At 38.0% G+C, this 26,938-nt stretch overlaps 1 protein-coding gene across 1 annotated transcript in view; it reads left to right on the top strand.

Moving 5' to 3' along the window:
- Positions 1-26,938, top strand: part of Skap2 (src kinase associated phosphoprotein 2) — a 149,519-nt gene that overhangs the window by 70,052 nt on the left and 52,529 nt on the right. Inside the window, exons 5-9 of the mRNA XM_075955099.1 lie at positions 17,744-17,821; positions 18,823-18,906; positions 24,540-24,664; positions 25,532-25,595; positions 25,957-26,091. Coding sequence (XP_075811214.1) covers positions 17,744-17,821; positions 18,823-18,906; positions 24,540-24,664; positions 25,532-25,595; positions 25,957-26,091 — 486 coding nt within the window. The remainder of the gene's footprint in view (positions 1-17,743; positions 17,822-18,822; positions 18,907-24,539; positions 24,665-25,531; positions 25,596-25,956; positions 26,092-26,938) is intronic.

The raw sequence follows: 26,938 nt of genomic DNA, 5'->3' as shown, positions 1-26,938 counted from the left end.
CTGGGATGAATAGAAGGCTCAAGCAGATGAAGAGGGATTAACTGTGTGTTTTGAACAAACTCTTCAATCACGGAAGCAGTGATTTTACAAAGGATTAGCTGCTGCTTTTACAAATATTGATTACTGATTTGCTACTCAGAATGGAGATGACATAGCTTGTGCAGTTGCTGTGGAGTGTGCTGTGTGAAGTGGACATCATTCATATTAATGGATTTGTCACAGGCATAATAGAAACAGACAGATTTATTAGCACAGCAGTTGCTAGAACTCTTATGGTTAAGGTTGTGTCAGCATATCTATTAAAACTTCAGACTTTAGAAGTTTATGGCCTAGCTATAAAATTCATTTCCCAGATGGAATTTGGAATACCAGTTAAAGCCTGGCACAATTTTTAATGCATACTTTCACATGAGTTTGAAGACATTTAAGTTGAAACAGAGCAAAAACCATAGATCATTTTGTTATTTGTGTAAAATAAGTTGAATACCTTTTCTCCAAAATGCTTGCAACTAAGAAATGTTTCCATTTTCTTTTCTTTTAGATTTTGCAATATTTGTACATAAATAAGAGATATTTTGGGACTTGGACTCAAGTCTAAACATGAAACCATTTAAGTTTCATATATACCTTATACACATAACCCAAGGGTGATTTTTATACAGTGTCTACTACACCTGTGTTCTTTTGATGGCAGGTGTGGAATTTTCTACATGTGGTATCGTAGCACTCAAAAGTTTGGAATTTGTAGTATTTTAGAACTCAGATTTCTAGATTAGGAATGTTCAACCTATGTCAACCAATTTGAATTCATTTTATTTTATGAAAAAAATTAAGAGCACTAAAAAGTATCGTGGCACATTTATATGGGAATGTCAGAATGAAGTTCATTACTTTCATGTGACTCTAAAAAAATAATAAAAATAGAATTTAAAATTAAAAATAGATAAAATAACTCTAAAATTCACTAGTAAGAAATAACTTTCAGAAAAGAATATATTCTTTAGTCTTTTAAAGAGGACAGGTATTTTGTTTTTCCTCAGATATTTATATTGTTACAGTCGGGAAAGTGTTCGAGAGTTGAGATTTGTCTCTGGGCCAGCTGGACGATTTCTGTTAACTGTGGTGAGAAGGGGTGTGCTTCTGGAGGAATGGTAAAGAAGTTGCACCTTCAGGGCAGGGTGGATTAGCTAAAGGCCGCTGGCTCTGTGTACATTCTCACGTGGTGCCTTTATAGGAACAGGCAGATTGTTTTCATGTTGTGTTATTGTACTATAAACCTGCACTGGTGTTGTCAAAGCTCATACAGAATAGTTTAGTTATCAGTTATGGTTTTAATAATTGAAATTACTTAAGACACTGATTTTATTTTCTCTTTAAAAATTGCATTATATAAAAGTATGTAATTTGTGATTCTAATAAAGAAAAAGTTTTTAACCTTCCCCCAAACAGCCTGCTTCCTAGATTTAAGAACTGCTAACAGTTCCGGGTGAACTGTCCCTGCATTGTATGAATACGTAAAATACAGAACCTGTATTTCAAATTGAAAAGTGTGTATCAATTTGTATATTCTGTTGCTGTTTTATCCTTACGCATTAGGGATCTTGCTGTATAGTAGAGATCTTTCTGTATTATATTTCTCTAGTTTTGCTTTATTTAAAATGCTCATACATTTAAAATAAATTAGCACTCTCTCTAGACAGACTTTTTCATTTCTTTTTCTGCCGTAGATGTTGTTTCTGTTGTGGCACATATTAGGTACTGTGGTTTATTTTGTAGGACAGGATTTTAGTTGAGTGTTCAGGATTCACATCTACAGGACCTCCTGAAGGTACAGTCTCTTCTTGCTCTCTCCACTGTTGATAGTGCTCGCTAGCCTAAGATAGATGGTAGAATTCCATGCTAGTATTTAGTTGGAAGTGCTTGATTGCCTATTGAGAACTATTTAGCAAACACAGTGTCCCAGATGCTAATCCGAAGACAGTTGTGATTTCTGAACTTCTGGCGTGAACTCAGTAGTAAAGGTGGGAGCCCTGGGGCAGGATAACAACTCACTACATTGGCTTCTGTTCTCATTCTGAATTGCTTTGCTTCAATTTTTTAACCTATTTTTCTGTTGATCTATTTATCTTTTTTCTTAAGTATCTGCAAGGGTTCATGTGGCATCTGTGCAAATATTTTTCCTCATAAACATCTGAAAAAGTCATCATTAGGTAAACTAATGCTTTTATGAATTGCTCATGTATGGAATTATAATAGTGTGCCCATTTTCTTAGATTAGTAACAGATAATTAAACCAAATGTTAAATTGCCAAAGCAGCATCCTCTGAAGAATTTGTTGTTTTTTTTTTTTAAAGAAAAACTTTTTTACATTTTCAGTCTTCATTAAAACTCGGTTGTGTGAATTTTTTTTTTAATTTATTTTATGTGGATTGGTGTAAAGATGTCAGATCCCCTGTAACTGGAGTTACAGACAGTCGTGAGCTGCTGTGGTTGCTGGAAATTGAACCCAGGCACTCTGGAAGAGCAGCCAGTGCTCTTAACCGCTGAGCCATCTCTCCAGCCCCAGTTGTGTGAAATTTAAAATTACCTAGATAAAAATTTAATTCAGCTATTTATTTAGTTAATGTCTTATCTTACTATTAAAAAATGGAGAGTGCGTTATTTATATAAATTTATATAACTTATTATTTTCATAAAGAATATGTGTCATAATCCCTTCAGACACAATTTAATTCAGCCAAATTCTTGGAAAAATATATAATAAAATATCTTATCTATCACTGTTCTTAGTTGATTTGGTTCAAGTGAGGCTGACCACACTGTTACTATGAAGCCACATTGTTGTACCTGGCCTGTTAGTAAATACTGCAGCTTTTCAAGATTTTAACTTTGGCATTTTTAACTAAAAAGTTAAACCTTTGTGGTAAATTGTTCTGGTATGGCATCTCTTTTTTTGTTTTGTTGTTTTGGTTCTTTTTTGAGACAAGGCTTCTCAAGTGTAGCCTTGGCTGTCCTAGACTTGCTTTGTAGACCAGGCTGGCTGTGAACTCAAAGAGATCCACCTGACTCTGCCTTCCGAGTGCTGGGATCAAAGGTGTGTGTCACTACCACCTGGCAGTATGATAACTCTTAATCTGGAGAAGAGCTCGTAGGTGGTGGCGCTGTCACCTCTGGGAGCCCCGAGGGAAGATAGTCCATTCACACAGTAGACATATCACCGCTGCTTTCTCATGTCTTCCTTGGGATGGATGCCAGTGTCTGTATTTTCATTAGACATGTATATCATGAACACTTAGTTTTAAGGAATATGCCAAAATTAGTTTACTAAAAACGGGCACTTTTAAGGCTGTCTTCTGTTTGAATTTCTTTTTCTTGTGTTTCTTGCTTTGTATTAGTGACTGTAAGTTTAAAACTGGTTGGAGCTGGTGGTCCACATCTGTAATTCCAGAATTTAGCAGGCTGAGGTAGGAGGATCTGGAGTTTGAGGCCTCACATTTGGGCTTGGGCTACATAGTGAACTTAAGGTCAGTATGGGACACGTTCCAGACCAGTCTGGAAACAGCTAAAGCAAAATGCACAGCGGCCTGGGAGCATCACTTTAAAGTCATTGTTAAGGTGGCAGACAAGATGTCAGCATGGCCCCTTGGCTTTTCCTTCCAACTGTTTTCCAGCTATTTCATTCTTTTTCCTTCCTCACGACCGTCCCAAAGGAAAGACTGCAGCTGCATCCCTTGCCCATTACAGTGTCTGGTGCATTCAAAGGGTTTGGTTAGGGAATTAGCAAACACATTTATATGTATATATTTATTTGTATATGTATGTATATTATATATATATAATTTATTTGTTTTTATTATATCATTCTCTCAGACTACTTTTGAAAGATGTACTAAAGGCTTTTAAAATTCATTTTTTCTTTAGAAAAATCCTATTTGTTTTGAAATTATTCAAAGGTAATCTGTAAAAGTTACCACCTGCATCATTATTTGTATGCCTCTAGTTCTCTTGTGTTTCAGAATGTATAACTGCAGAACTATATTTATCATCTGCTCATCAATATTCTTTCAGCTTTGTGTTGAATATTTATAAAACATTTTCTACAAACCTCATAAACAAATTTTTAAAAGATGTGTTTTTTATTTTTTTTTAATTATGTGAGTATGTCAGCGAATGTGTATGTGCCTATAGGTGCAGGTGTTCTCAGAGGCTAAGGGTATCAGATGCCCTGGAGCTAGAGTTGCAGGCAGTTATGAGCTGCTCCAAGCAGGGTGCAGGGACTGAATTAGGGTCCTCTGCATGAGCAGGGCATGTCCTAACTGCTGAAACATCTCTCTAGCGCCATTACCAAAAAAAGCTTTAAGCTAGTTTCTTTTTTTTTTTTTTTTTTGGTTTTTTGAGACAGGGTTTCTCTGTGGCTTTGGAGCCTGTCCTGGAACTAGCTCTGTAGACCAGGCTGGTCTCGAACTCACAGAGATCCGCCTGCCTCTGCCTCCCGAGTGCTGGGATTAAAGGCGTGCGCCACCACCGCCCAGCTCAAGCTAGTTTCTTTAAAAACAAAAAAAAAAAAAATGTGCCGTAAAATTCAAATTGTACTTGTTACTATTGTGTGTGAGAGAGAGAGAGACAGAGAGAGACACAGAGAGAGATGCGTAGAGGTGCATGGATGTTGCGGTACATACATGGAGGCCCCAGAGGGTAACTTGTCCAGTTGGTTTTCTCCTGCCATGGTTCTGGGGACCAAGCCCAGCTTGTCTGTTTTTTACAGGATACCATTTATTCACTGAGCCTTTTCGTCAGCCCCCTAAATTCATTTCCTAAGAATGCTGTCCAACATAATGTAGTTTATTTAAAATTGAGCCTGTGCATCTTAAAGAAGTACATCTAAGATACCGCCTGCAGCTCTGTTGCTGAAAGTCTAGTGTGAAGCACACTCCAGCCTGCTGCTGGAGAGTACTGCATGTCTTCTGCATGAAGTACTGCCACCCCTGTCAGTCCCACACGTGGCTGCTGACAGCCTGCTGCTGGAGAGTACTGCATGTATTCTGCATGAAGTACCGCCACCCCCGTCAGTCCCACACATGGCTGCTGACAGCCTGCTGCTGGAGAGTACTGCATGTATTCTGCATGAAGTACCGCCACCCCCGTCAGTCCCACACGTGGCTGCTGACAGGTCTTCCCAGTTAATCCCACGTGTGGCTGCTAGCGGGTGTTCCCCAGTCAGTCCCACATGTCCCTAGTTAGTCTCATGCCAACAGGTATTCCTTTTAAAGGCAAGAACAGGATGAGAAGTAAGCTTATGCTAAACTTTTATTTCCAGGTCCTAGAAATGTACGGCTGAAAGCAGCTGTTCTGACAGTGAAGGTTGAGCTGTATTCTCTGGTAATTTACTGTCCTGTGACTAGTAATACCTTATAATTCCTCCAGCTACACAACCACACGGAAAAGATTTGACGTTAGATCAGTCTCAGGAAAATGTTCTGTGCATCTGTTCATATGAAACACACATATGCTTCAAAGTTCTACAGGGTAGCCAAATATGGTTGCGCATGCTTGTAATTCTAGTGCTAAGGAGACTGAAACAGGAGGATTCCCATGATTACAAGGACAGTCACCGCTTCTAGGCAAGCCTAGGCCACAAAGTGAGGTCCTATTAAAAAAAAAAAAAACAAAAAAAACAGGTTGTCGATAACTTATGGCTTTAATTTCATTGAGGCAGAGGTGAGTTCCGGGCTACTGAGATCTTGTCTCAAAACAGAACAGAAACCACCCACAAATTTTATGAGCTAAGATTGACATGGCTTTTAAAGGTTTTTGATCAATTGCTGATTTGTTTTGTATTAAGGGAATATCTATCTAAGCTTATGTCCCTGTGAGGGCACTAAAAATTATAAATGTAATGTAAATGTGAATTTATAATTAAGAATGCATTAACTGTACCCCTAATTGGCTAATAGTTGGAGAATATTTTGACTTAAACAGCAATCTTAGAGGATTGTATAGCTTCTTGCAGACATGGGACATGCAAGCATCTTCTTAGGATATAATGCTTACTATAAGTTGAGTGGGTCAATTGGTGTTTGTAAGCATGAACTGGAAAATATGCCAGATGTCAATCATAATCTTCTGTAGTCTTACTTTTGAATTTAATAAAGCTGTTTGGGGCTACCTGCCTGGGTTTTATACTCTACAGAATTTTTTAAACTGAATTTTGCTTTGGTGTTAGTTATTGGTCAGATATGAGTGATGTTTTATTTTAAAAAACCCTTTGAAATATGTGTTTATATACTATGAAAATGTTGTTGAGGACATTGGAAACACATGAAGAAATTCTTTCTCATTTCAGTACCAGGAACTAGTCATGTGTCCTTAGGAGATGGTTTCCTTGGAAGCAGAGACTCAGAAAATTTGAATTCCTTCCTTCGTGTTAATGATTAAAACTGAAGACTGAATTTTTGCCATTCCCTTGTAAATATGGATGATATTTCTAGTTCCAGTTCATTTTGTGTCTGAGTTGACTATTTTGATCTGATGTTTAATTATTAAGATAATGTAACAGGAAACTGCAAGAAAAATATGTAGATTTCCCACATCCTATTCCCCCAGATTTCCATAGCATTAACATTTCTCTGTGTAGTGACTTGCTTTCTTGCTCCCCACCCCACCCCTTCTGCATCTCCTGTTTGCCCTCCTGAATGTGTCATGTACTGATGGCTACAGAATAATCTGTTGGGGTATGAAGTAAAATATTACTGAATTAATTGTCAAAATAACTAAGGATGCATGAATTTCATACCCATGTTGATCAAAGTCCTTTTTGTGACACGGGAAATTGGCACATTATGTGTGTGAAAAGAGGAGGGCAGGAAAAACACAGTCTGGTGGTTCTTTGTTTACTTGTTTGGTTTGTTGGGTTTTGGGTGTCCTGGAACTTACTTTGTAGACTAGGCTAACCCCAGACTCACAGAGATCCATCTGCCTCTGCTTTCTGAGTGCAGGGATTAAAGACATGCACCACTTAACCTGGCTATTATTATTATTAGCAAAATGCTTTAAGTCATCAGAATCGCTTTGAATAGCAAAAGAGGGGAAATACCGACAAGGGGATTAGGTAATAAATGACGGCATGAGAATCATCGGGCCTGGTTTGCTGTGATAATCAAGTCCACTTACCAAGTGATCAGAGTAGGGCTGTGAATAGACAGACTCCTAACTGAGCCATGTTTGACTTTGTATAAAATAATCTCATGCTTGATTATTATTTTTTACTTAAAAAAAAAACAAGCTTACTGTAACCAGCTCTTAATCCTGAGACTGTTTTGGAAATTGCAGATAGGATGACAGTTGTTTGTGTATCCGTTCTCTTTTCTTCAAAGCTAATCCAAAACTGTAAACGGCACTATACTTGAGTGGTATAACTCTGTACACTGCTGTTTCTGATGCTGCTAACCCAAAATTGTGTGTGTGCATAACAGGAAAAGTAGATGAATAAAGCAAATTCTTAAAACGTTAGAAGTGTTGAGTTAAGTTTTTTTTTTATGTTTTTAGAGTTTTGTATCTTAAAACACAAAACATGAAATAGTTGTAAAAATAAGCAAATAATCCCACAGCCCATGTGAAAATAAAGCACAGACAAGTAGAAAGGAAGAGGAATTAAGTCCAAATTGTGTATAATTCTTCTAGTCAGTTTCCCAGAGGCATCTGCATATAGAAAATCCTCCTTTCCATCCAAAAATACAAGTTTTCCCTTTATTGATTTGCTTGTGTTTATGTATTTCTAAACCAATATGGAAATTTTCAAAAAGATAGGCTGCCTTAGTTAGTTTTCTATTGCAGTGATAAGACACATGACCAAGACAACTTAGAGAAGAGTTTATTGAGGCTTACAGTTTCAGAGGGTTAGAGCCTATGACCATCATGGCGGGGAGCATGGCAGCAGGTAGACAGGCCTGCTGCTGAAGCATAGTGGAGAGCTCATATCTTGAGACACAACCATGAGGTGGAGATTGTTAATTGGGAATGGATGGACTTTTGAAACCTCCAGGTCCACCCCCAGGAAGACACCTTCTCCATAAGGCCACACTTCCAAACCCTTCCCAAACAGTTCCACCAACTGTGGACCAAATATTCTAGTATATGAGCCTCTGGGAACCATTCTCATTCATTTGCTTGAGGAGCAAAACTGCCCTAATGCCTTAAAGAAGATGGAACAAATACTCTAGGATCTTAAATACATGGTAAAATACGAATATCCTGCTAAGGCATTGATGTTAGATAATCATGATTCCTTTAGTGTCATAAAATAATAACAGCTTTAGATGACATTCTTTTATTACACCAATGGTAGAACATAGCATTTCAGAAAATAGATTTTTTTTTTAGGCGATGATATAAGATAGTTCTTTCTGTGGTAGCTATGAGAAATCACCGATTGATCTACCTAAAAGAAAATGTTAGAAACAGTTTCCACATTTGATAGAAAAGCCCTTTGCTCCCTAGTCCTTGTTAAAGCACAAGAACACCATGGGTGTGGATCGATTCCTGAGTCTTGGAGTTGAGATGGCTGCAGAGTTGATTTGTCCTGAGCTTTTTATGCTTTAGATGAGAAAACTTGAGTCTCAGAGAGGCTAAGTGGTTTGTGCTCGTCACAGATTTGCAGAAACAGGATGTCTTTTTAAGATTTCTTTATTTTATTGTGTGTCTTGTTTGCCTATATGTATGTCTGTGCACTCTGTGCATGCCCACTGCCCACAGAGGTCAGGAGAGGATGTCAGGTCCCCTGGAACTGGAGTCACAAGGGTTATGAACACTTCTGAGGCCGTTTCTTAAGAAACATTAGACAGGTGTTTGTGGATGGAGGAGTAGGAAAGTGTTCTCATGTGAAATAAGGTGGTGGTCTCCAAACAGTGAAGCCTTGTATGATCTGCATTAAATCCAAAACAAGCATTTAGTGGACATTTTTCCTTGGTTTTCAGACTCATCATGGGAAATTAGAAGAGGCAAAAGGAAGTGCTAGCTCCCTCAATTTTGGGACTTACACTAAGCATGAATGTGAAGGAAGAATTTAAAAGGATTTGGATAGGATTTTATTGTACAAGTTGTTCACTTAGATTTTTTTGCATTGTATTACTTATGCATTTATTTATATGTAAGTTTAAAAATAAAAATCAGCATTTCCAGCTTAATTCCTTACACTTGTTTTGAAAAATATGCTTATTGCCATTATTCGGTCTCTCCAGATTGTTTCTAAGTGACCTCAGTTGGTTCTATCACAACACTTCATTACATAGTACCTGTTCACTTAAATTTATTCCAAGCTTTTTTGTTGTTGTTGTATTGTTTTTGTTTTTGCTATCCTGACTTCTTTCTCTGTATGCTTGTTCTTGGTATATAGGAAGGCTAGTGATTTTTGTGTGTTAATTTTGCATCCTGCTACTTTGATGAATATGTTTAGCAGCTGTAGGGGTGTTCTGGTGGAGTGTTTTATGTGAAGAACCATATCTCCTGTAAATAAGGATACTTTGACGTCTTCCTTTCTTATTTGTACCCTGTGTATCTCACTCTACTGTTCTTATTGCTCTAACTAGGACTTCATGCACTCTACTGAACAGGAGAGGAAAGTATGTGGGGGGATACCCTGTCTTGTTCCTGATTAGTGGAAATGCTTTAGGGTTTTTCTCTGTTTAGAAAGATGCTGGCTGTGGGAGGTTACTGTGTATTGTCCTTATTATGTTGAGATATGTCCCAGGCTCCCTAGATTCTCTGGGACTTTTTATCATGAAGAGATGTTGGATTTTGTTAGAAGCCAAAGATTTTCTGATTCTAATGTGATGATCATGTGGTTTCTGTCCTTGGATCTATGTGGTGGATTACATTCATTGATCTACATGTATTGAACCGTCCCTGCATCTCTGGGATAAAGCTGACTTGATCATAGGGGATGAACCTTATAATGTGATTTTGAGTTAGGTTTAAGTCTTCATTTAAGAGCTTTTTCATCCATATTCAACAGAGAGGCTGACCTATAATTTTCTTTCTTTTTCCATTTTTTTTTACTGCGGCAAAACAGGTTTTTCAGACATGACAGGACAGTTGCATATATGATTGTCACAGTATGGCAAGCCCTGCGTGGGCTCAAGGCAGACGAAATTGTCCCCCCCCCCCCACCTAACCCTCCAAGGTATGACTTAAAGTCCCCCTCCTAGCTGAGGAACTATTGATAACTGTGGTAGGGTGAGTCAGTTTTCTTTAAGGGTGTGAGTGCTGGTTGGTCAGCCTGCTCCAGGGCAAGGCACACACCCAGGAGGATTTGGGCAACACAGATTGGTGGCTTAAAAAAACAAAACAAAATAGGAGGGATGTGTGGATCCTGGAAGGAGACAGAGTGGTGAATAGGATAACATATATTATATGAAACACTCAAAACATTAATAAAATATTATTTTAGTAAAAGGCTTGGATTAGCCCATAGTTTGTTAGTATTTGAGGGGGGATTGGATGAGGAGTTTATCCTTAACTCTTTGCATTTCAGGGAAATAGTCCCATCGTGTGCTGACAGAGTATTTGACTAGACCAAGATTTGACTCAAGTGAAAGATCACATGAGCAAAGAGCAGTCTCTAAAAAAAAAATCTCTTTCCTTTCTTTTCCAATAGAAACAGGAATTTTTAATGATATGAAAGTGGTAGGAAGATTATGCTAGCTGAGAGGTTTAGTGTTCATGCCAAAGACTATATAAATGCCAAGCAATAAAAGAAAACTAGTCAGCAAAGGCGACACTCAGAAACTTAGCAAGAATTGCATGAAGTCAAGGTTGGACAACTATAAAAATGTGAACAATGAGGCCCATATTATCATAATGACTTGTTAATGGTAAAATAGTAAAAGCGATTTTAGGTTTCTCACATGTCTAGTATTTAAATTGGCCACCAGCCTTCTCATAAAATTATGAGAAGAAATGAATCCACAATGTCGATTGTGCAAAGGTCTTGGAGCCAATCTGATCCCTTGCCACGTGTTTGTACAAGAGAAGAAGCTGAATGAGAAACTAATGAAGAACTAAGAGCCAGAGCTTGTGTTGATTTTTAATTCCTATTTCAAGCTTTCTGAAAATTGCTAGGATCCAGGATAGACTTGACCCTGTTGAAGATAAGCTGTGCTGAAGGTGCAGAGGGTCCTGTTTGCTCTGCAGCATGTGTGCTTCAGTCTTATGACCCAGCTGTACTCTGGCTTTGCAAATTTTAAAATTTCACATCCCGTCAGAACTAGTGTAGAAGAGCCAAAGCCAGCTCCCTGCCCGAATGCTTCTGACCCACTGCTGCCTCATCAAGATTGCAAGCTTGGTTCTGGAGGAAGACCACTCCTTGCTTAGTTTCCTTGCTGGGGTGAGTTATCATGCTGCGTTTACCGAGGCATGATGCTACCATGTCCAGCAACAGGGGGTTCGTTCCAATGTCTAATATTTTGATTTGCTTTAGAAAAGTAGGATGGTCATAATAAATAAATCCTCATTTAAAAATGTGGCCCAATTTCCTCAGAATATTAAGCTTGTGGCCTTTTAACCAATCTCCTGTTGTAATTTTCTGTATATAGAATAGCCTAAAATGCAAGTTATTTTTTCTCTGTGCCCTTATGATATGATTTCTTCTTTTATTGCTTTTACCTTAAGAAAAGGAAATTGTTTGTAACTAGTTTAAAAATGACAATAATGTCTAAGCTGTGCAGTTGCCAAATCAGTCTCTCCTGTGAGATAGTATTCTGGTATAAGTGGTTGTCCAGGGACTGTCTGGTGTTGCCTGCTGTATAAAGTGATATAGCTGTAGCTTCCTTCTCTTAGTAATCATTGTGTCTGCATCTGGAGAGCCTCCGTCCTTTGGTCTGATCTGAATCTTAACTGATGACATATTCCTGACCATTGTGAGAGGGCCAAACAATGTGAGGGTTCAAGGTTTTAAAAGAGAAATTACTGCTGTTATATGTTATAATGAATTTCAATCAGAAAGTATTAACTACATATCATGTTACATAAATCATGAAGCTCTTCTGAGGACTTAAGTATAATTTAAAGGGGTTATTACTGATGCACTTATTAAAAAATCTTTTCTTTTATTGATTTTATTGAGCTCTACATTTTTCTTGGTTCCCCTCCCTTCCTTTCCCTTCCCCTTCAACCCTCTGCTATGGTCCCCATGCTCTCAATTTACTCAGGAGATCTTTTCTTTTTCTATAACCCATGTAGATTAGATCCATGTATGTCTATCTTAGGGTCCTCATCATTATCCAGGTTCTCTGGGATTGTGAATAGGCTGGTTCTTTTTGCTTCATGTCTAAAAACCACTTATGAGTGAGTACATAAGTCTGGGTCTGGGTAACCTCACTCAATATGATGTGTTCTAGATCCATCCATTTGCCTGCAAATTTCAAGATGTCATTATTTTTTTCTGCTGTGTAGTATTCCATTGTGTAAATGTACCACTTTTTTTTTTATCCATTCTTCGGTTGAGGGACAGTTAGGTTGTTTCCAGGTTCTGGCTATGACAAACAATGCTGTTATGAACATAGTTGAGAACATGCCCTTGTGGTACAATTGAGCATCCTTTGGGTATATACCCAATAGTGGTCTTGCTGGGTCTAGAGGAAGGTTGTTTTCTAGTTTTCTGAGAAATCACCAAACTGATATCCGAAGGGGCTATACCAATTTGCACTTCCACCGGCAATGCAGGAATGTTCCCTTTACCCCACAACCTCTCCAGCATAAGTTGTCATCAGTGATTTTGATCTTGGCCATTCTTACAGGTGTAAATTAGAATCTCAGAGTTGTTTTGATTTGCATTTCTCTGATGGCTAAGGATGTTGAGCATTTCTTTAAGTGTCCTTCAGCCATTTCAGATTCCTCTGTTGAGAGTTCTCTGTTTAGGTCTGTACTCCATTTTTTTTAATTGGGTTATTTGTTCTTTTGATGACTAATTTCTTGAGTTTTTTTGTATATTTTGGAGATGAGACCTCTGTCTGATATGGGGTTGGTGAAGATCTTTTCCCATTCTGTTTCATCTTGATGACCATGTTTTTTGCTTTACGGAAGCTTTTCAATTTCAGGAGGTCCTATTTATTAATTGTTTCTCTCAGTGTCTGTGCTACTGGGGTTATATTTAGGAAGTGGTCTCCTGTGCCGGTGTGTTCTAGTGTACTTCCCACTTTCTCTTCTGTGAGGTTCAGTGTGGCTGGCTTTATGTTGAGGTCTTTGATCCATTTGGACCTGAGTTTTGTGCATGGTGATAGATATGGATCTATTTTCATTCTTCTACATGTTGATATCCAGTTATTCCAGCACCATTTGTTAAATATGCTTTCTTTTTTCCATTTTATATTTTATCTTCTTTGTCAAAAATAAGGTGTTCAAAGATGTGTGGATTGATATCTGAGTCTTCTATTCGGTTCCATTGGTCCTCCTGTCTGTGTTTATGCCAATACCAGGCTATTTTCAGTACTGTAGCTTGTAGTAGAGTTTGAAGTCAGGGATCGTGATGCCTCCAGAAGTTCCTTTATTGTACAGGATTGTTTTTGTTATCCTGTGTTTTTTTGCTTTTCCATATGAAGTTGAGTACCATTCTTTTGAGGCCTTTGAAGAATTTTGCTGGGATTTTGATGGACATTGCATTGAATCTGTAGGCTGTTTTTGGTAAGATTGCCATTTTTACTATGTTAACTCTACCTACCCAAGAGCGTTGGAGATCTTTCTACTTTCTGGCATCTTCTTCAATTTCTTTCTTCAAAGATTTAAAGTTCTTGTTATTCAAGTCTTCCACTTGTTTGGTTAGAGTTACTCCAAGACATTTTATGGTATTTGTGGCTATTGTGAAGGGTGATATTTCTCTGATTTCTTTCTCAGCTTATTTATCATCTGTGTAAAGGAGGGCTTTTGATTTTTTTTTAAGTTAATCTTGTATCCTGCTACATTACTGAAAGTGTTTATAAGTTGTAGAAGTTCTTTGGTAGAATTTTTGGGATCACTTATGTAAACTATCATATCATCAGCAAATAGTGAGAGTTTGACTTCTTCTTTCCAATTTGTATCCCCTGATCTCCTCTTGGTGTCCTATGGCTCTAGCTAAGACCTCAAGAACTCTATTGAATAGATATGGAGAGAGTAGACAACCTTGTCTTGTTCCTGATTTCAGTGGACTTGCTGGGAGTTTCTCTCCATTTAGTTTGATGTTGGCTGTTGGCTTGCTGTATATTGCCTTTATTATGTTTAGGTATGTTCCTTGTATCCCTGCTCTGTCTATGACCTTTATCATGAATGGATGTTGTATTTTGTCAAAAAGCTTTTTCGGCATCTAATGAGATGATCATGTGATTTTTATTTTTCAGTTTTTTTATATGGTGTATTATATTAACAGATTTTCATATGTTGAACTATCCCTGCATCTCTGTCTGAGATGAAGCCACTTTGATCACAGTGGATGATATTTCTGATGTGTTCTTGGATTTGAGTTGCCAGTATTTTATTGAGTATTTTTACATCAATTTTCTTGAGTGAGATTGGTCTGTAATTCTCTTTCTTAGTAATGTCTTTATGTGGTTTGGATATCAGGGTAATTGAAGCCTCATAAAACGAGTTTGGCAATATTCTTTCTGTTTCTATTGTATGGAACAATTTGAGGAGTGTTGGTATTAGTTCTTCTTTGAAAATCTTGTAGAATTCTGAGCTGAAACCATCTGGTCCTGGACTTTTTTTGGTTAGGAGACTTTTAATGACTACTTCTATTTCTTTAACAGTTATAGGTCTATTTAATTTGCTTATCTGGTAAGTGATATTTATCCAGAAGGGTGTCCATTTCCTTTACGTTTTCCAATTCTGTGGAGTACAGGTTTTCGAAATATGACCTAATGTTCTCTGAATTTCCTCCATGTCTGTTGTTATGTCCCCCTTTTCATTTCTGATTTTGTTAACTTGGGTATTCTTCTTTCTGCTTTTTGGTTAGTTTGGATAAAGGTTTGTCTATTTTGTTGATTTTCTTGAAGAACCAACTCTTTGTCTCATTCATTTTTTTTGTATTGTTTTCTTTGTTTCTATTTTGTTGATTTCATTTCTCAATTTGATTATTTCCTACCATCTAGTTCTTCTGGGTGAGTTTGCTTCTTTTTCTTCTAAAGTTTTCAAATGTTATGTTAATTCACTAGTATGGTATTTTTGCAGCTTCTTTATGTAGGCATTTAGTGCTATGAACTTTCCTCTTAACACCGCTTTCATTGTGTTCCACAAATTTGGGTATGTTGTGTGGTCATTTTCATTGAATTTTAGGAAGTCTTTAATTTCTCCCTTTATTTCTTCCCTGACCCATTGATGCTTCAGGTGAGCATTGTTTAATTTCCATGTGTTTGTGGGCTTTCTGGAATTAGTGTTGCTGTTGAATTCTAATTTTAAGTCATGGTGATCTGATAAAATACATGGGGTTATTCCAATTTTTTTGTATCTGTTTTGGTTTGTTTTGTTACCTAGTATGTGGTCAATTTTTGACAACATTTCATGAGGTGCTAAGAAGAAGGTATATCCTTTTATGTTTAGATATAATGTTCTATAGATGTCTGTTAAGTCCATTTGAGTCATAACATCTGATAGTTCCCTTATTTCTCTGTTAATTTTTTGTCTCACAGACCTGTCCAGTGATGAGAGTGGAGTGCTGAAGTCTCCCACTATTAGTGTTTGGGTTTAATGTGTGATTTAAGCTTTAGAAGTATTTCTTTGACATATGAGGGTGCCCTTGTATTCAGGGTATAGATATTCAGTATTGAGATTTCTTCTTGATGGATTTTTTTTGTGACTAATATGAAATGCCCTTCTTTGTCTCTTTCGATTGATTTTAGTTTGATATCTATTTTGTTAGATATTAGAATAGCTACATCAGTTTATTTCTTAGGTCCATTTGATTGAAAAAAATTTTCCCAACCCTTTAGTCTGAGGCAATGTCTGTCTTTGAGGTTGAGGTGTGTTTCTTGTATGTAGCAGAAGGATGGATCCTGTTTTTGTATCTAATCTGTTAGCCTGTGTCTTTTTGTAGGTGAGTTGAGTCCATTTATATTAAGGGATATTAATGACCAGTCATTTGTATCTCCAGTTAATTTAGTTTTTGTTGTTGGTGATGTTATTTTGTGTGTTTTCCCCTTCCTTGGAATTTACTGCCATGAGATCATCAATTGTCTGTGTTTTTGTTGATGTAGCCAACTTCCTTGGGTTGGAGTTTTCCTTCTAGTACTTTGTGTAGGGCTAGGTTTGTGGCTAGGTATACAGAAGGATTATTCCACAGCGGTTAAGTGATATAGTCACCCTCACAAATTTGTTTCTCCCCTTACTTTTTCTTCTCCCTTCCTTCCATCTACTCTCTACTTGTTTCTGGTCAGTAAAGTGTTAATCGAGGGTTGGAATGAATGCTCAGCAGTTAAGTGCATTTGCTGTGCTTGCAGAAAATCAAGGTTTGGTTCCCAAGACCCGCATGGTGGCTTAAATAATTTGTGATCCCACACTGTCTTCTGTCCTTCAGAGTTATTATACAGATATGGTGCATAGACATGCCTGGAGGCAGAATACTCATGCACATAAAAAAATTAAAAAGAATTTCACCTCAGAATAACTTGTTTCCTCCTGAAAATTGAGACCGTTTAACTTTATTACATTTATTTTATGTGTGTGCATGTGTCCACACACCCATGTGGGTCAGGGACAACCCACAAGAATTGGTTCTTTCCTTCTACTTTGTGTCTCCTGGGAATGAAACTCAGTTCTTCAGGCTTGGCAGCAAACACTTTACCTGCTGAGCTGTCTCAGTGGTCCCAGAGAACATTTGTTTTGTGTTAAGATAATATTTGCCCCCTGGAAGTCCACAGATTGTGGTACTACTACTCAGTGAGACCCAGGCATTCCACAATACCTTGATTAACTTAATGCTTGGTCCAACTCATTGTCCCCTTAGATATAATTTCTATATAATTTTTAAAAATATGTATTTTTCTATCATCTCTTTGTTTGTCACATCTATCTGTCACATATTACCATGAGTTTCTAACTGACTTTAACTTAAAACTTGATCTCTGTTTGTTTTTTTTTTTGTTGTTGTTGTTGTTTTGTGGAAATTCACTGTTTATGCTACTTCTATCCAGTGATCTAGTCTTAGATTCTTTGCCTTATAAAAACCTACAGCATAAAGCAGACTCACACCTCTTGCTTTAGGGTTGCTCTATGAATTCAGGTCGGGGGTGGGGGAGAGAATTTGATGTGGACTCAGGAACACTGTGTTTGATTTTGGGGGAAATCACTTTGTTTCAGTTGGTGGAATAAGAATATACAGGTAAGAGTTGATACACATTTACACTCTTGAAGAGCTAATCCAAAACAAATGTGAACGCGCATCTGTGATTTATTTGAAATCCCTCACCTCTCTACTGGGATTGTTGTGTTTATTTGTTATAGTTCTGATTATTGAATATAGATGGGAAGTATCACCCTTTTGAGGTAGCTCAGCTACAGCATTTACTGCATTTGTATTTACGAACATGAATTTATTTCCTTAATTCAAGATTTACAAGAGGAGGGAAGGGAGTCTATGGGATGGATTTGAAGTAAGGTTGCCAGATCTGATTTGAGTAATTGCAGTGATTAAAGGTACCCTGACCGCCATGAGATGAGGTGAACAGAGCTCTTCCAGAGTGAATTGCCTACCCACTGTTTTCCTTTCTCTCACTCCCTACAGGAAACCAGTTTCCTCCAATTGCAGCCCAGGACCTTCCTTTTGTCCTAAAGGCTGGCTACCTGGAAAAACGCAGAAAAGGTGAGCTGTAGGGCTAATAAAAACACTAAAGCCTTTTTTTTTGTTGTTGTTGTTGTTTGTTTGTTTGTTTTCTATTCTAAGATAAAATGTATTTGTGATGTACTGCAGAAGAGTGTTCTCTTTAGGCAGTTAAGGGATGTTAGAAAATGTGGGTGACCTTATCCAGACATGAAACCCCACTTTCAGTTTTATAGTTTTTTTTTGTTTGTTTGTTTTTTATTTTACACTAGTGAAGTATTAGGTCTGGCTTTCAGTGCAACCTGAGGTATTTGTAAGTGATTCAAGTGCAGTGTCCTGCATCTTCTGGGAAAGCTTCAGCTCACGACTGTGTTCTCAAGGTTGGAGTTTCTCACCACTAGCTCATGTGGGCCCCCCTACGCCCGACTGGCACACACACTGGCCTGCTGTGGTTCAGAACAGCCTGGCATCTCACCTGCTGTTGCCTGTTCCTCATTTCAGCATTCCCTCTCCATTAGCCTTGGTAGCTGTGGTTTGGCCAGGTGGTCTCCTTTCAGCACCCCAAAAAAAATGAAATCTGGGGGCGGTGTTATGATATGAAGAATGAAAGCAGGAGAACTTATGACCGTACAGCTTGCTGTAGCTTTTGTGCAGACCTTCTGATTATATTCCACTTGTACTTTTTTTTTGTCTTTTTAAGCTGAAAGAGGTAGTAGAAATTAACCAAGCCACCCTCTCCCTTTCCCTTTCCTGACAAATTTGAGAAAATCAGACCCACAGATCAGCTATATCAAGAGTGTGTCATCAGGTGCCTTTTTGAGACTGTCTCTGGAGGGAAAGTCTGGCGGCAGACAGCTGAAACAGTCCTAAGTGTGATGTTCCCCATCTCTGCTGGACTTTATCCTTTGGGATGGAACATACAGATTAATGACAGCGGAGACAGGAAGCCCAGCAACTGTACTAGCTAACTTTCCCTCGTGTGGTAAGGGAATGGCGTTATGTAAGTCATGCACAGTCTAACCTGCTCATTCTGCTTTTTGCAGATCACAGCTTCCTGGGGTTTGAGTGGCAGAAGCGGTGGTGTGCTCTCAGCAAGACAGTGTTCTATTATTACGGCAGCGATAAAGGTGGTGCTGGCATTTACTCACATCAGTTTCCTTTGCACGCGTTTCTGACCGTTTTCCTGCAGTCCGAACAGAAGACAACAGTGGAGAAAACACTGAGACGTTTCTGCAGAACTGGAGAAAAATGAGATTATTCATGATGATATGAGATCAAAATTTTTGAAGGCAGGAAAATTGTTTATATAAAATTTAATGACATAGTACTTCCTAGCCTGACTTTACAGATGCCAACAGCAAAAGCAGGCGTGTATTGAGTTTGCTATATTCCAGATACTGTATAAGTAGTTTATCTACCTACATAAGCAAGTCAACTAGTATAACTCATTTAACACACAGCCCTTCTATGAAGTAGGCTCATTACTAGCCTACTTGTTTACTGATTTTGTTTTTATTAACAATATCAATTGTACATAGTTGCCACAGCCCATGTGGCTTGGGTAAAGTTTTGTCAATTTCTCTTGGGTCTAAGGTCTCGGTCCTTGGCATGGCTGTGTCCATGTCAACAGTTCACATTCACATTCATTTAGGATTTTACTCAGAGCCTCCTCCATTCCCTACATTTAACAGGTTTCACTGTGCCATTTTATTCCTGTGCATGATGCATTCTGATCACATTTGCCTTCACTTCCTGCACCCTCTACTGCTAAGCCTCCCTCCCCTCCTTCCTCCCTTCCCTTCCTCACTGCCCACTTCTACTATCATTTCCTCCCCCTCCCCTCCTTTCCCTTCTCTTTCCTTCCCTTCCCTGTAAGTTTCATTAGAGTAGCAGCAGCAAGGGCACCTAGCTGTAAGTGGCTGTACCGCTGGAGGAAATGTCCCTCCTTCTCCCGTCCACCATTAACTGCATATGGCTCCTCAGGAAGCAGGGCCCTGTAGGCCCCCCGTCTGCTGTGAGCATATCCATGGATCCAGACTTGTGCGGTCATCCCATTTATTTTCATGTTAGGAAAACAAAGGACCGAGAGGCGAAGTTTGTGTGATGTCCATTCTCAGAGTGGTAGAAGGCAGGCCTGGAATTTCTTTATGGTTCAGGCTTGTAACCACTGTACACCCTGTGTTAACTTTCATACTCTACAACTTCATACTTCGCTAGCATTAGTTAATAAACTTTATTTGCTAACTAATGCCTAATTTTAGTAATAGTTCACATAATTTTAGCTTTCTTATTTGAATAAGTGAAGCTTCAAAATAATGAAATTATATATACACATGTATATACATATATATATATATATATATATATATTTCTAGTTTTACTTTTTCCCAAGGGAAAGCAGATCAAAAGGTGTATATTCTAAAGTACAAGCTATTTTTTATAGAGATAAACAATAGCCTAGGTGGTAGGTTTGACTAAAATGTTATGAAACCATTGTTTTATACAATAAATATGCAGTAATGAAATTTTTATGAACAATGTACACACACATATATGCAATTTGTATGCATTTTATAGAAAGCCAGAAACAGTGAAAATCTTCTAAAATAAGTACTCTGACCTTAAACTAGGAGGAAAGAAATAGGTAATGTTTATTAAAGCAATATCTAGATGCAATTATTGTAGTTCAAATAAATTTGAAGTTTTACATAATACCAGAAGTTGATCTCACCTTTTGGCTGGTGGTATTAATGACCTTACAGTTGAGTGACCTGTCTGGATTCTGTCATTAACATGTTCTATGTAATGATGGCTCCCGTGAAGTAGTCACAGTTTACAGCGTGTGCCCTTCCTCCGCCTGCTGCCGGTGGTGTCAGGAAACTCATCAAGTTCAGTTTTGACCATCGCAGATCAAATGTGTATTACCATTATAGAAATGTTTTCTGTACTACTGTGAGTTTAGATAAAAATCTTATCATTTCTCACAAAAAAAAAAGAAAGAAGTTTCAACTACACGTGGCTTTGGTTCAGTTAGGCTCCTCATTTCTACGTACTGAGGGACAGTGATTACTAATGTCAGTGTTAGTTGAAACCAGCAAAATTTCCTAAAACTCAAAGGAGTGTTTGAAGTTTTCTAAAACTCCAAAGGTCAATGTCGCATAAAGAAATGAGCTAGAACCTTTGAGATAGTAAATGTCCACTCCTGTTCTTGTTGCTAGACCTTATGGTGCCATCATTCTTAGCATTTTGCATTTTAAGTGCTTTGTGACCCATTTAGTCACCTCAGCCTCTTGTATTTCAGAAGCTAGGATTGTCATATCCCTTCCCTTGCTGGTGCCTAAAGCCCCAGCCTGTGCTGCACCACCAGGGCTATGTCTTCCCAGGTGTCCCAGGTCTGTTTGCAGCAGTTCTTTTTTTCCTGGAATCCTGGTCTTCTCTTCAGGGACTCTGGAAAAAAATGTGCCTTTTAACATTTCTTAATTGCTTGTTTGGCATGATCCTGGTTTCCTGCCACTTCATCTTTTTCTGGGAAAACATTATCAAATAACATTTTAATTTTCTTTTGTGTAATCAGGTAGCTAAGTTGTACAGCTTTATGGTGTGTGTGAACTTTGGAAAGAGTTATTTAGATGTATGAAAACTGTAAACCTCTAAGCAGGTAGGATTCAGATAAATGGTTCATAGAGGCACGAGGCGGGGTTGATACCACTCACTAGCTTAAGCCATACTTCGTTACTGTTTGACACATACATAGCTCACATTTTCTACCTTATTGTGTGTGCCAAAAACCATATTGACCTATCAAAGTAGTAATGGCTTAGAAAGAGTACGGCCATCCTCCAGGGTTTGTAATGCACTTACCTCTATACCCATAAATATCTCTATATTTATTATTCATAGCCATTCAGGTCCTTAAGTAACAAATATATATAGTGCGTGTTTTATCACTTTGTGAAATACTATCCGTTCTCCCATCTCCTTCCTTTCCCTGTGACTGTTGTAAGCCTCATTCATCAAGCAGTCTACGCCCTAGAGATTCAGATTCCCATCGAGGCATTCATTCATTCATTCATTCATTCATTTTCTCATTTACTCATACTTTATTTGGTAAACATTTGCTAGATACTTGGTATAATAAACAGTGGGAATTCAAAGATCCTTAGAGATGCTCACTGCTTGAGCTGTTGTGAAATCAGAGGCGTGGCTAGGCAGATAGACATAAATTCAAGGAGGTAAAATAGGTAATTTAAATTAAATACCTTTAGATCACAAAGGAGTGAAAACTAACTGCTAGGGGCCTTTGGGAAAACTTCCATGTGATACGGACATTTTATTGGGCCACAAAGAATGAATGGAAGTTCATTGGATAAAAGCCATAATTTTGATTATGTGTCTACCCAAAATTTGTATTTTGGAGCCACTTCCAAAAAGGTAGTGTTAGAAAGTAGGGCATTTAGAAGTGATTGGACCATGAAGGCTCTACCCTCATGAATGGCCCAATAAAAATGTTAAAGTGAGCTCTGAAACCCTCTTTTGTACTTCTGCCTTACAAGGCCACAGTTTCTCTCCCCTCCAGAGGATGCTGCAGCAGAATGTCCACTTGCAGCAGAGGGAAGACCCCGCCAGATGTTTAACCTGCTGGCACCTTGGGCTTGGACTTCTAATCCACCAGAACATTGAGACGTAAATTTCTGTTGTTGATAAATTACTCAGTAACGTGTGTGACAGCAGAGCAGTCTGTCCGTGGACTGAGAGAGAACAAAGGGTCAAGTGGACATTGCAGGAGAGGGAAGAGCAGAAGTTCAACACTGTGGGTAGGATCAGGGTGGGGAGCAAAGCTGGAACATAGAGGGGGAAGGAAGGATCTTCCTTAGATTAGAGATGTACATCAGTCTTGTTTCTCTGGGAGAGCTGAAGGAAAATCTTTCAAAATTTCACTGGACCACTTAAGTATTTTGCCTACTATTACTTTCATGTTTATTGTAGTGGAAGTTAAATTCCTCTTGCATTATAAGTGGGTCATTGACAGGTATTTGTGGAATACCTACATTTGTAATGTATGTATGTTTATTTCAGTTAAAAGATCTGATAAAGTGTGCTATTAATAACTTTTGTCTTAACGACCAGCATGTTGAAAGTGCTCAGTATAAATTTGTTGAGTGAATAGTTTAGTTTTCTTTAAGAATGGTCGAAGAATCAAATGTGTTTAACCACTTACTGTTTTTCCACTCTTCCTTCAGTACTTTTCCAGTTAGTTATTTCACGAATTATGTCTGGGGAACCCCAGATGTATAAAGTGTTCTGTGGATGAAGGAATTCCGTAGATGAGTCATGTTTACACATGCTGTATGTTACATTTTTCTCATAGAAATCCAGTTGGTATGTAAATATGCTAACGGCCTCAAGAAAGGTCTGACTATATAATCTAGACTCATGAAGCCCTGAACTTTTGGGTTTTTGTCAGTACTGAGGAGATCTTGTGCATAGTAGGTGATGCTTTACTGCTGAACTAAGTCCCCAACTCTGTTAACTTGGTTTAATTCATCCAAAAGCATCTTTAACATATATGATCACAGAATCACTGTGCTGCCTAAAAGAGCATACATTGAACAATGATGTGGTACCCTTTCTTCTCTGGTCTTTGCTTTGATGCAGGATCTCCCACTGTAGTCTAAGCTGGCCTCAAACTCAGGATCTTCTTGCCTTAGGTCCCTTGATGATGTACAGGCACACACCTGGCCTAGAATTTTCAAAGTATAGTCTTGTAAAACTTATAGTTAGGTATGGAATTCTTCAACCAAATAAAGTTCAAAAATTTTAACTGGAATTTTTTAGCCACCTAGATAAATAATTTATGAATAAATAGATTGTTCAGACTTAGGTCATTCCTAACTCATATTTTTTCCCATTTGACATATGGGCAACATATGATCTCCAGGGCTTTTAAAAAGTGATGTTACTTCAGGTGCTAAATGAGCGCATTTAAGAAAAGAAGATAGGTATTTTCTGTTTACCTTGATTATGAAAGCATTTATGTTCTTAGCCCTGAGCTCAAGGAAAGCAGCAGTTTGTTCCTGTTTCTGATTTTGATGCTGTGTGTTAATGTGGAAGATAAACCTATTGCTGTGTAGCTTTCCTGTCAACATGGCACAGCCCAATGGAGAGAGCAACTTAGTTTTGAAGTAGTAAACCTTTTGTTTCTGCTCTAGTTTGTTTATCTTTAAAGTAATACCTAACCACACTGAAGCTATCTTTCCTTTTGATTGTACCGCGGTAGATCCAGGCCTGCTTTCCCCAGTTCCCTGTCCCTGGCTGGCTGAGGAACCTGTTAGAAACCTGATTTGCTTGCCTTCTCACGCCTCTCCAGACATTACTTGGCTCTTACTTCATGCTTTGCTTTTTTTTTTTTTCCTTTTAAGATTAAAAAAGAAAAGAAACATTTCTCCAAAGGGCCATTCCACCTTGGTGGTGCTGCTGGGGGAGAGCAGGACAGTAAATAGGAAGGCACAGCAAGCTTCAGGTAGAGCAGTTCTGCCATTGGCTCCCTGAAACTAACATTTCTAGCACATTTTAAGTTCTAATGCTTAGATTTTTCCCTGTGTATTTCCCTGCCTTTTTCCTCTGGTTCCCTAACACCTTCACAGTTTAGAATAGCTAAAGTGGCTGACTGAAATTTCTCTCAAGACTTGACCAAGAAAATTTCAAAAGAGATAATCGGGCATTTATAAGGAAACTCTAACTTTGCTTTTATCTTCTGTAGACAAACAGCAGAAAGGTGAATTTGCAATAGAAGGCTACGATGTCAGAATGAATAACACCCTCAGAAAGGATGGAAAGAAAGATTGCTGTTTTGAAATCTGTGCTCCTGATAAACGTATCTATCAGGTTGGAATTTTTATGTTGTCTTAAAATTAACTTGATAAGATGTTCTGATTTCATTTATGGAGACATTAACATTTTATTAAAACGGTTCCCTGCCATATTAACAATAAAAATAGTGTTTTGTACATGGAACATTCATAAAAGGAGGAAATACTTTTGAAAATTTCTGATCAGTTCAAGTGATTTATCCTTAAAAAAGATCAAATGAATCTGTAATTTATCAATTAACATCACATGTAACATTTTATATCTACTTTAATAGAACTGTGTGATTTCCTAAAAGAATTACATAGCAGAGAGAATAAAATCATCAAAGGAAAAATATTAGAGTATTAATACATATTGTATTGCTTAGGGGTGTGGGAGAAAATGAAGATAAAGATGTATTATCAGCTCTACAATTCAAGAGCCATCAGCGAGGCATCAATATGGAATGTATGTTTAATAAGTTTTAAATATCTGAGATTGCAGTTGAAAGCCAGTTAATTAAGTTGTCAGGTAGTGTGTTGGAATCTGACAAGAACATTTTTAAGAAAACTGTAGCCAGCAGTGTAAAGAAATTCATGGATGTCTTTTAATTGTCAAGGGCAAATTTTGTTCATCAGTTCAGCCTTTGACATTGATGAAGAGAAGCAGCATTTTTCCCTGTGCAGCTGCCAGCTGCTGATCAGAGTTTCAAATCCATCATCCTCTGCTTCAATTACATAAATTTGTCAAAATTAACTGTACATTATAAGAAGCATCCTTGCAAGAATAGTATACCTAGACATGAAAAGAATTGCTAATGTTCTTAAGAAATGATAAGAATGCAGCACACCTTTGCATTGCTGCTACGATTTTGGTTCTTATTGTTTGAATTTTTTTCATTAGTTTACAGCAGCTTCTCCCAAGGATGCTGAGGAGTGGGTCCAGCAGCTGAAATTTGTATTACAAGGTAAGAGCATCAGTTGAACACATTTTCATGTTCCTTAAATATTGCTTTAGGAATGGGTTGAGTTGGGTTTTCACATATAAATTCTTACTGACGTCTGTGAGAATGATCAAGAGAATACTGACACACTCTCTTGGATAATATGGTCCATTCACTTGGGTTTGTTTATTAAAGCAGTTTCCCTTGAACACAGTTGGAAACTTGAAGACTCATGCTCTTACAAGCCCATTTAAGCATGTTTTCATTTGGAAGTATCAGGGTAGCTTGTGGGTATTCACTTATGGGGTTGTGTTCATTTCAGAAGCACAGTCCTAAATTTCTTTTGTGTTCTTTTAAATTTTGCTTCACAAAATGTGCTTTGAAGACATGGGATCCGAGGTGATTCCAGAGGATGATGATGAAAGAGGAGAATTATATGATGACGTCGATCATCCCGCCCCAGTCAGCACCCCATCAAGGAGCCAACCAATAGATGACGAAATTTATGAGGAGCTTCCAGGTATCTGTATTGTGGTGATGCACTGACAGAGATCATGGCTCTTCTGATCTGTATTTGTGTTTATGCCTCTGCATGCGTGTGTGTGTGTGTGTGTGTGTGTGTGTGTGTGTGTGTGTGTGTGTGTAATTTGTCATCAAACTGACAACTTGAGATGGAGAATGGTGAGCGATTAAGAACAAAGACAAAGAAAGCCTTCAAAACTCTGTTTTATGAAGAGGTGTCTGCTTGAGGCATTTCAAGTACAAGTATACACTTATGAAAAGTGAAAGGGACTTAAAATGAAGCAGATACAATCCTCATCTCTTGGGACTTTTGGCTCATTAGCATTGTTTATGCTACATAATTTTTTAATTAAAAATTGACTTGCCTTACAGTTTTTTCCACCAACTCACACATCATTTTTTTTTTTTTTACATCTTGGAATTTCCATTTAGCAGAAGTTCCGTGCACACTCCATATGTCGCCAGCTTCTGCTCTCCAGTCCTCTCTGCTGGAGGACATTGCGTTGTCTTGGAGGAATGTTGTTGAACTGTAAACAAAGGTCTTTGAGGCTTGAGGAGCATTTTTTCTAATTGGTGTTTTATCAAACAGGAAATCAAAAGGTTTTCTTACTTTAAAAACTTGGGCCTGCTGGAGTTGCTACACTGGAGTAGTGTTACACAGCAGAATTAATTACCTCTTGGATCCTTGACTGTGTGATTTCTAAGACAGGAAAATAATAATCTGAAATTTAGAATTCTTGGCCTGTAACAGCGCTGAGAATTGTGTGACTAACACCCAGGTTGATTTGCTCTTTTCCTGCCTATTCACAACCAGTAGAGCAGAAAAGGAGATCTTAAACAATGTA

This window comes from Microtus pennsylvanicus, chromosome 21 (assembly GCF_037038515.1).
Source record: "Microtus pennsylvanicus isolate mMicPen1 chromosome 21, mMicPen1.hap1, whole genome shotgun sequence".
NCBI lineage: Eukaryota > Metazoa > Chordata > Mammalia > Rodentia > Cricetidae > Microtus > Microtus pennsylvanicus.
The sequence above is the reverse complement of the archived record's forward strand: the minus strand, read 5'-3'. Positions and strand labels throughout refer to the sequence as shown.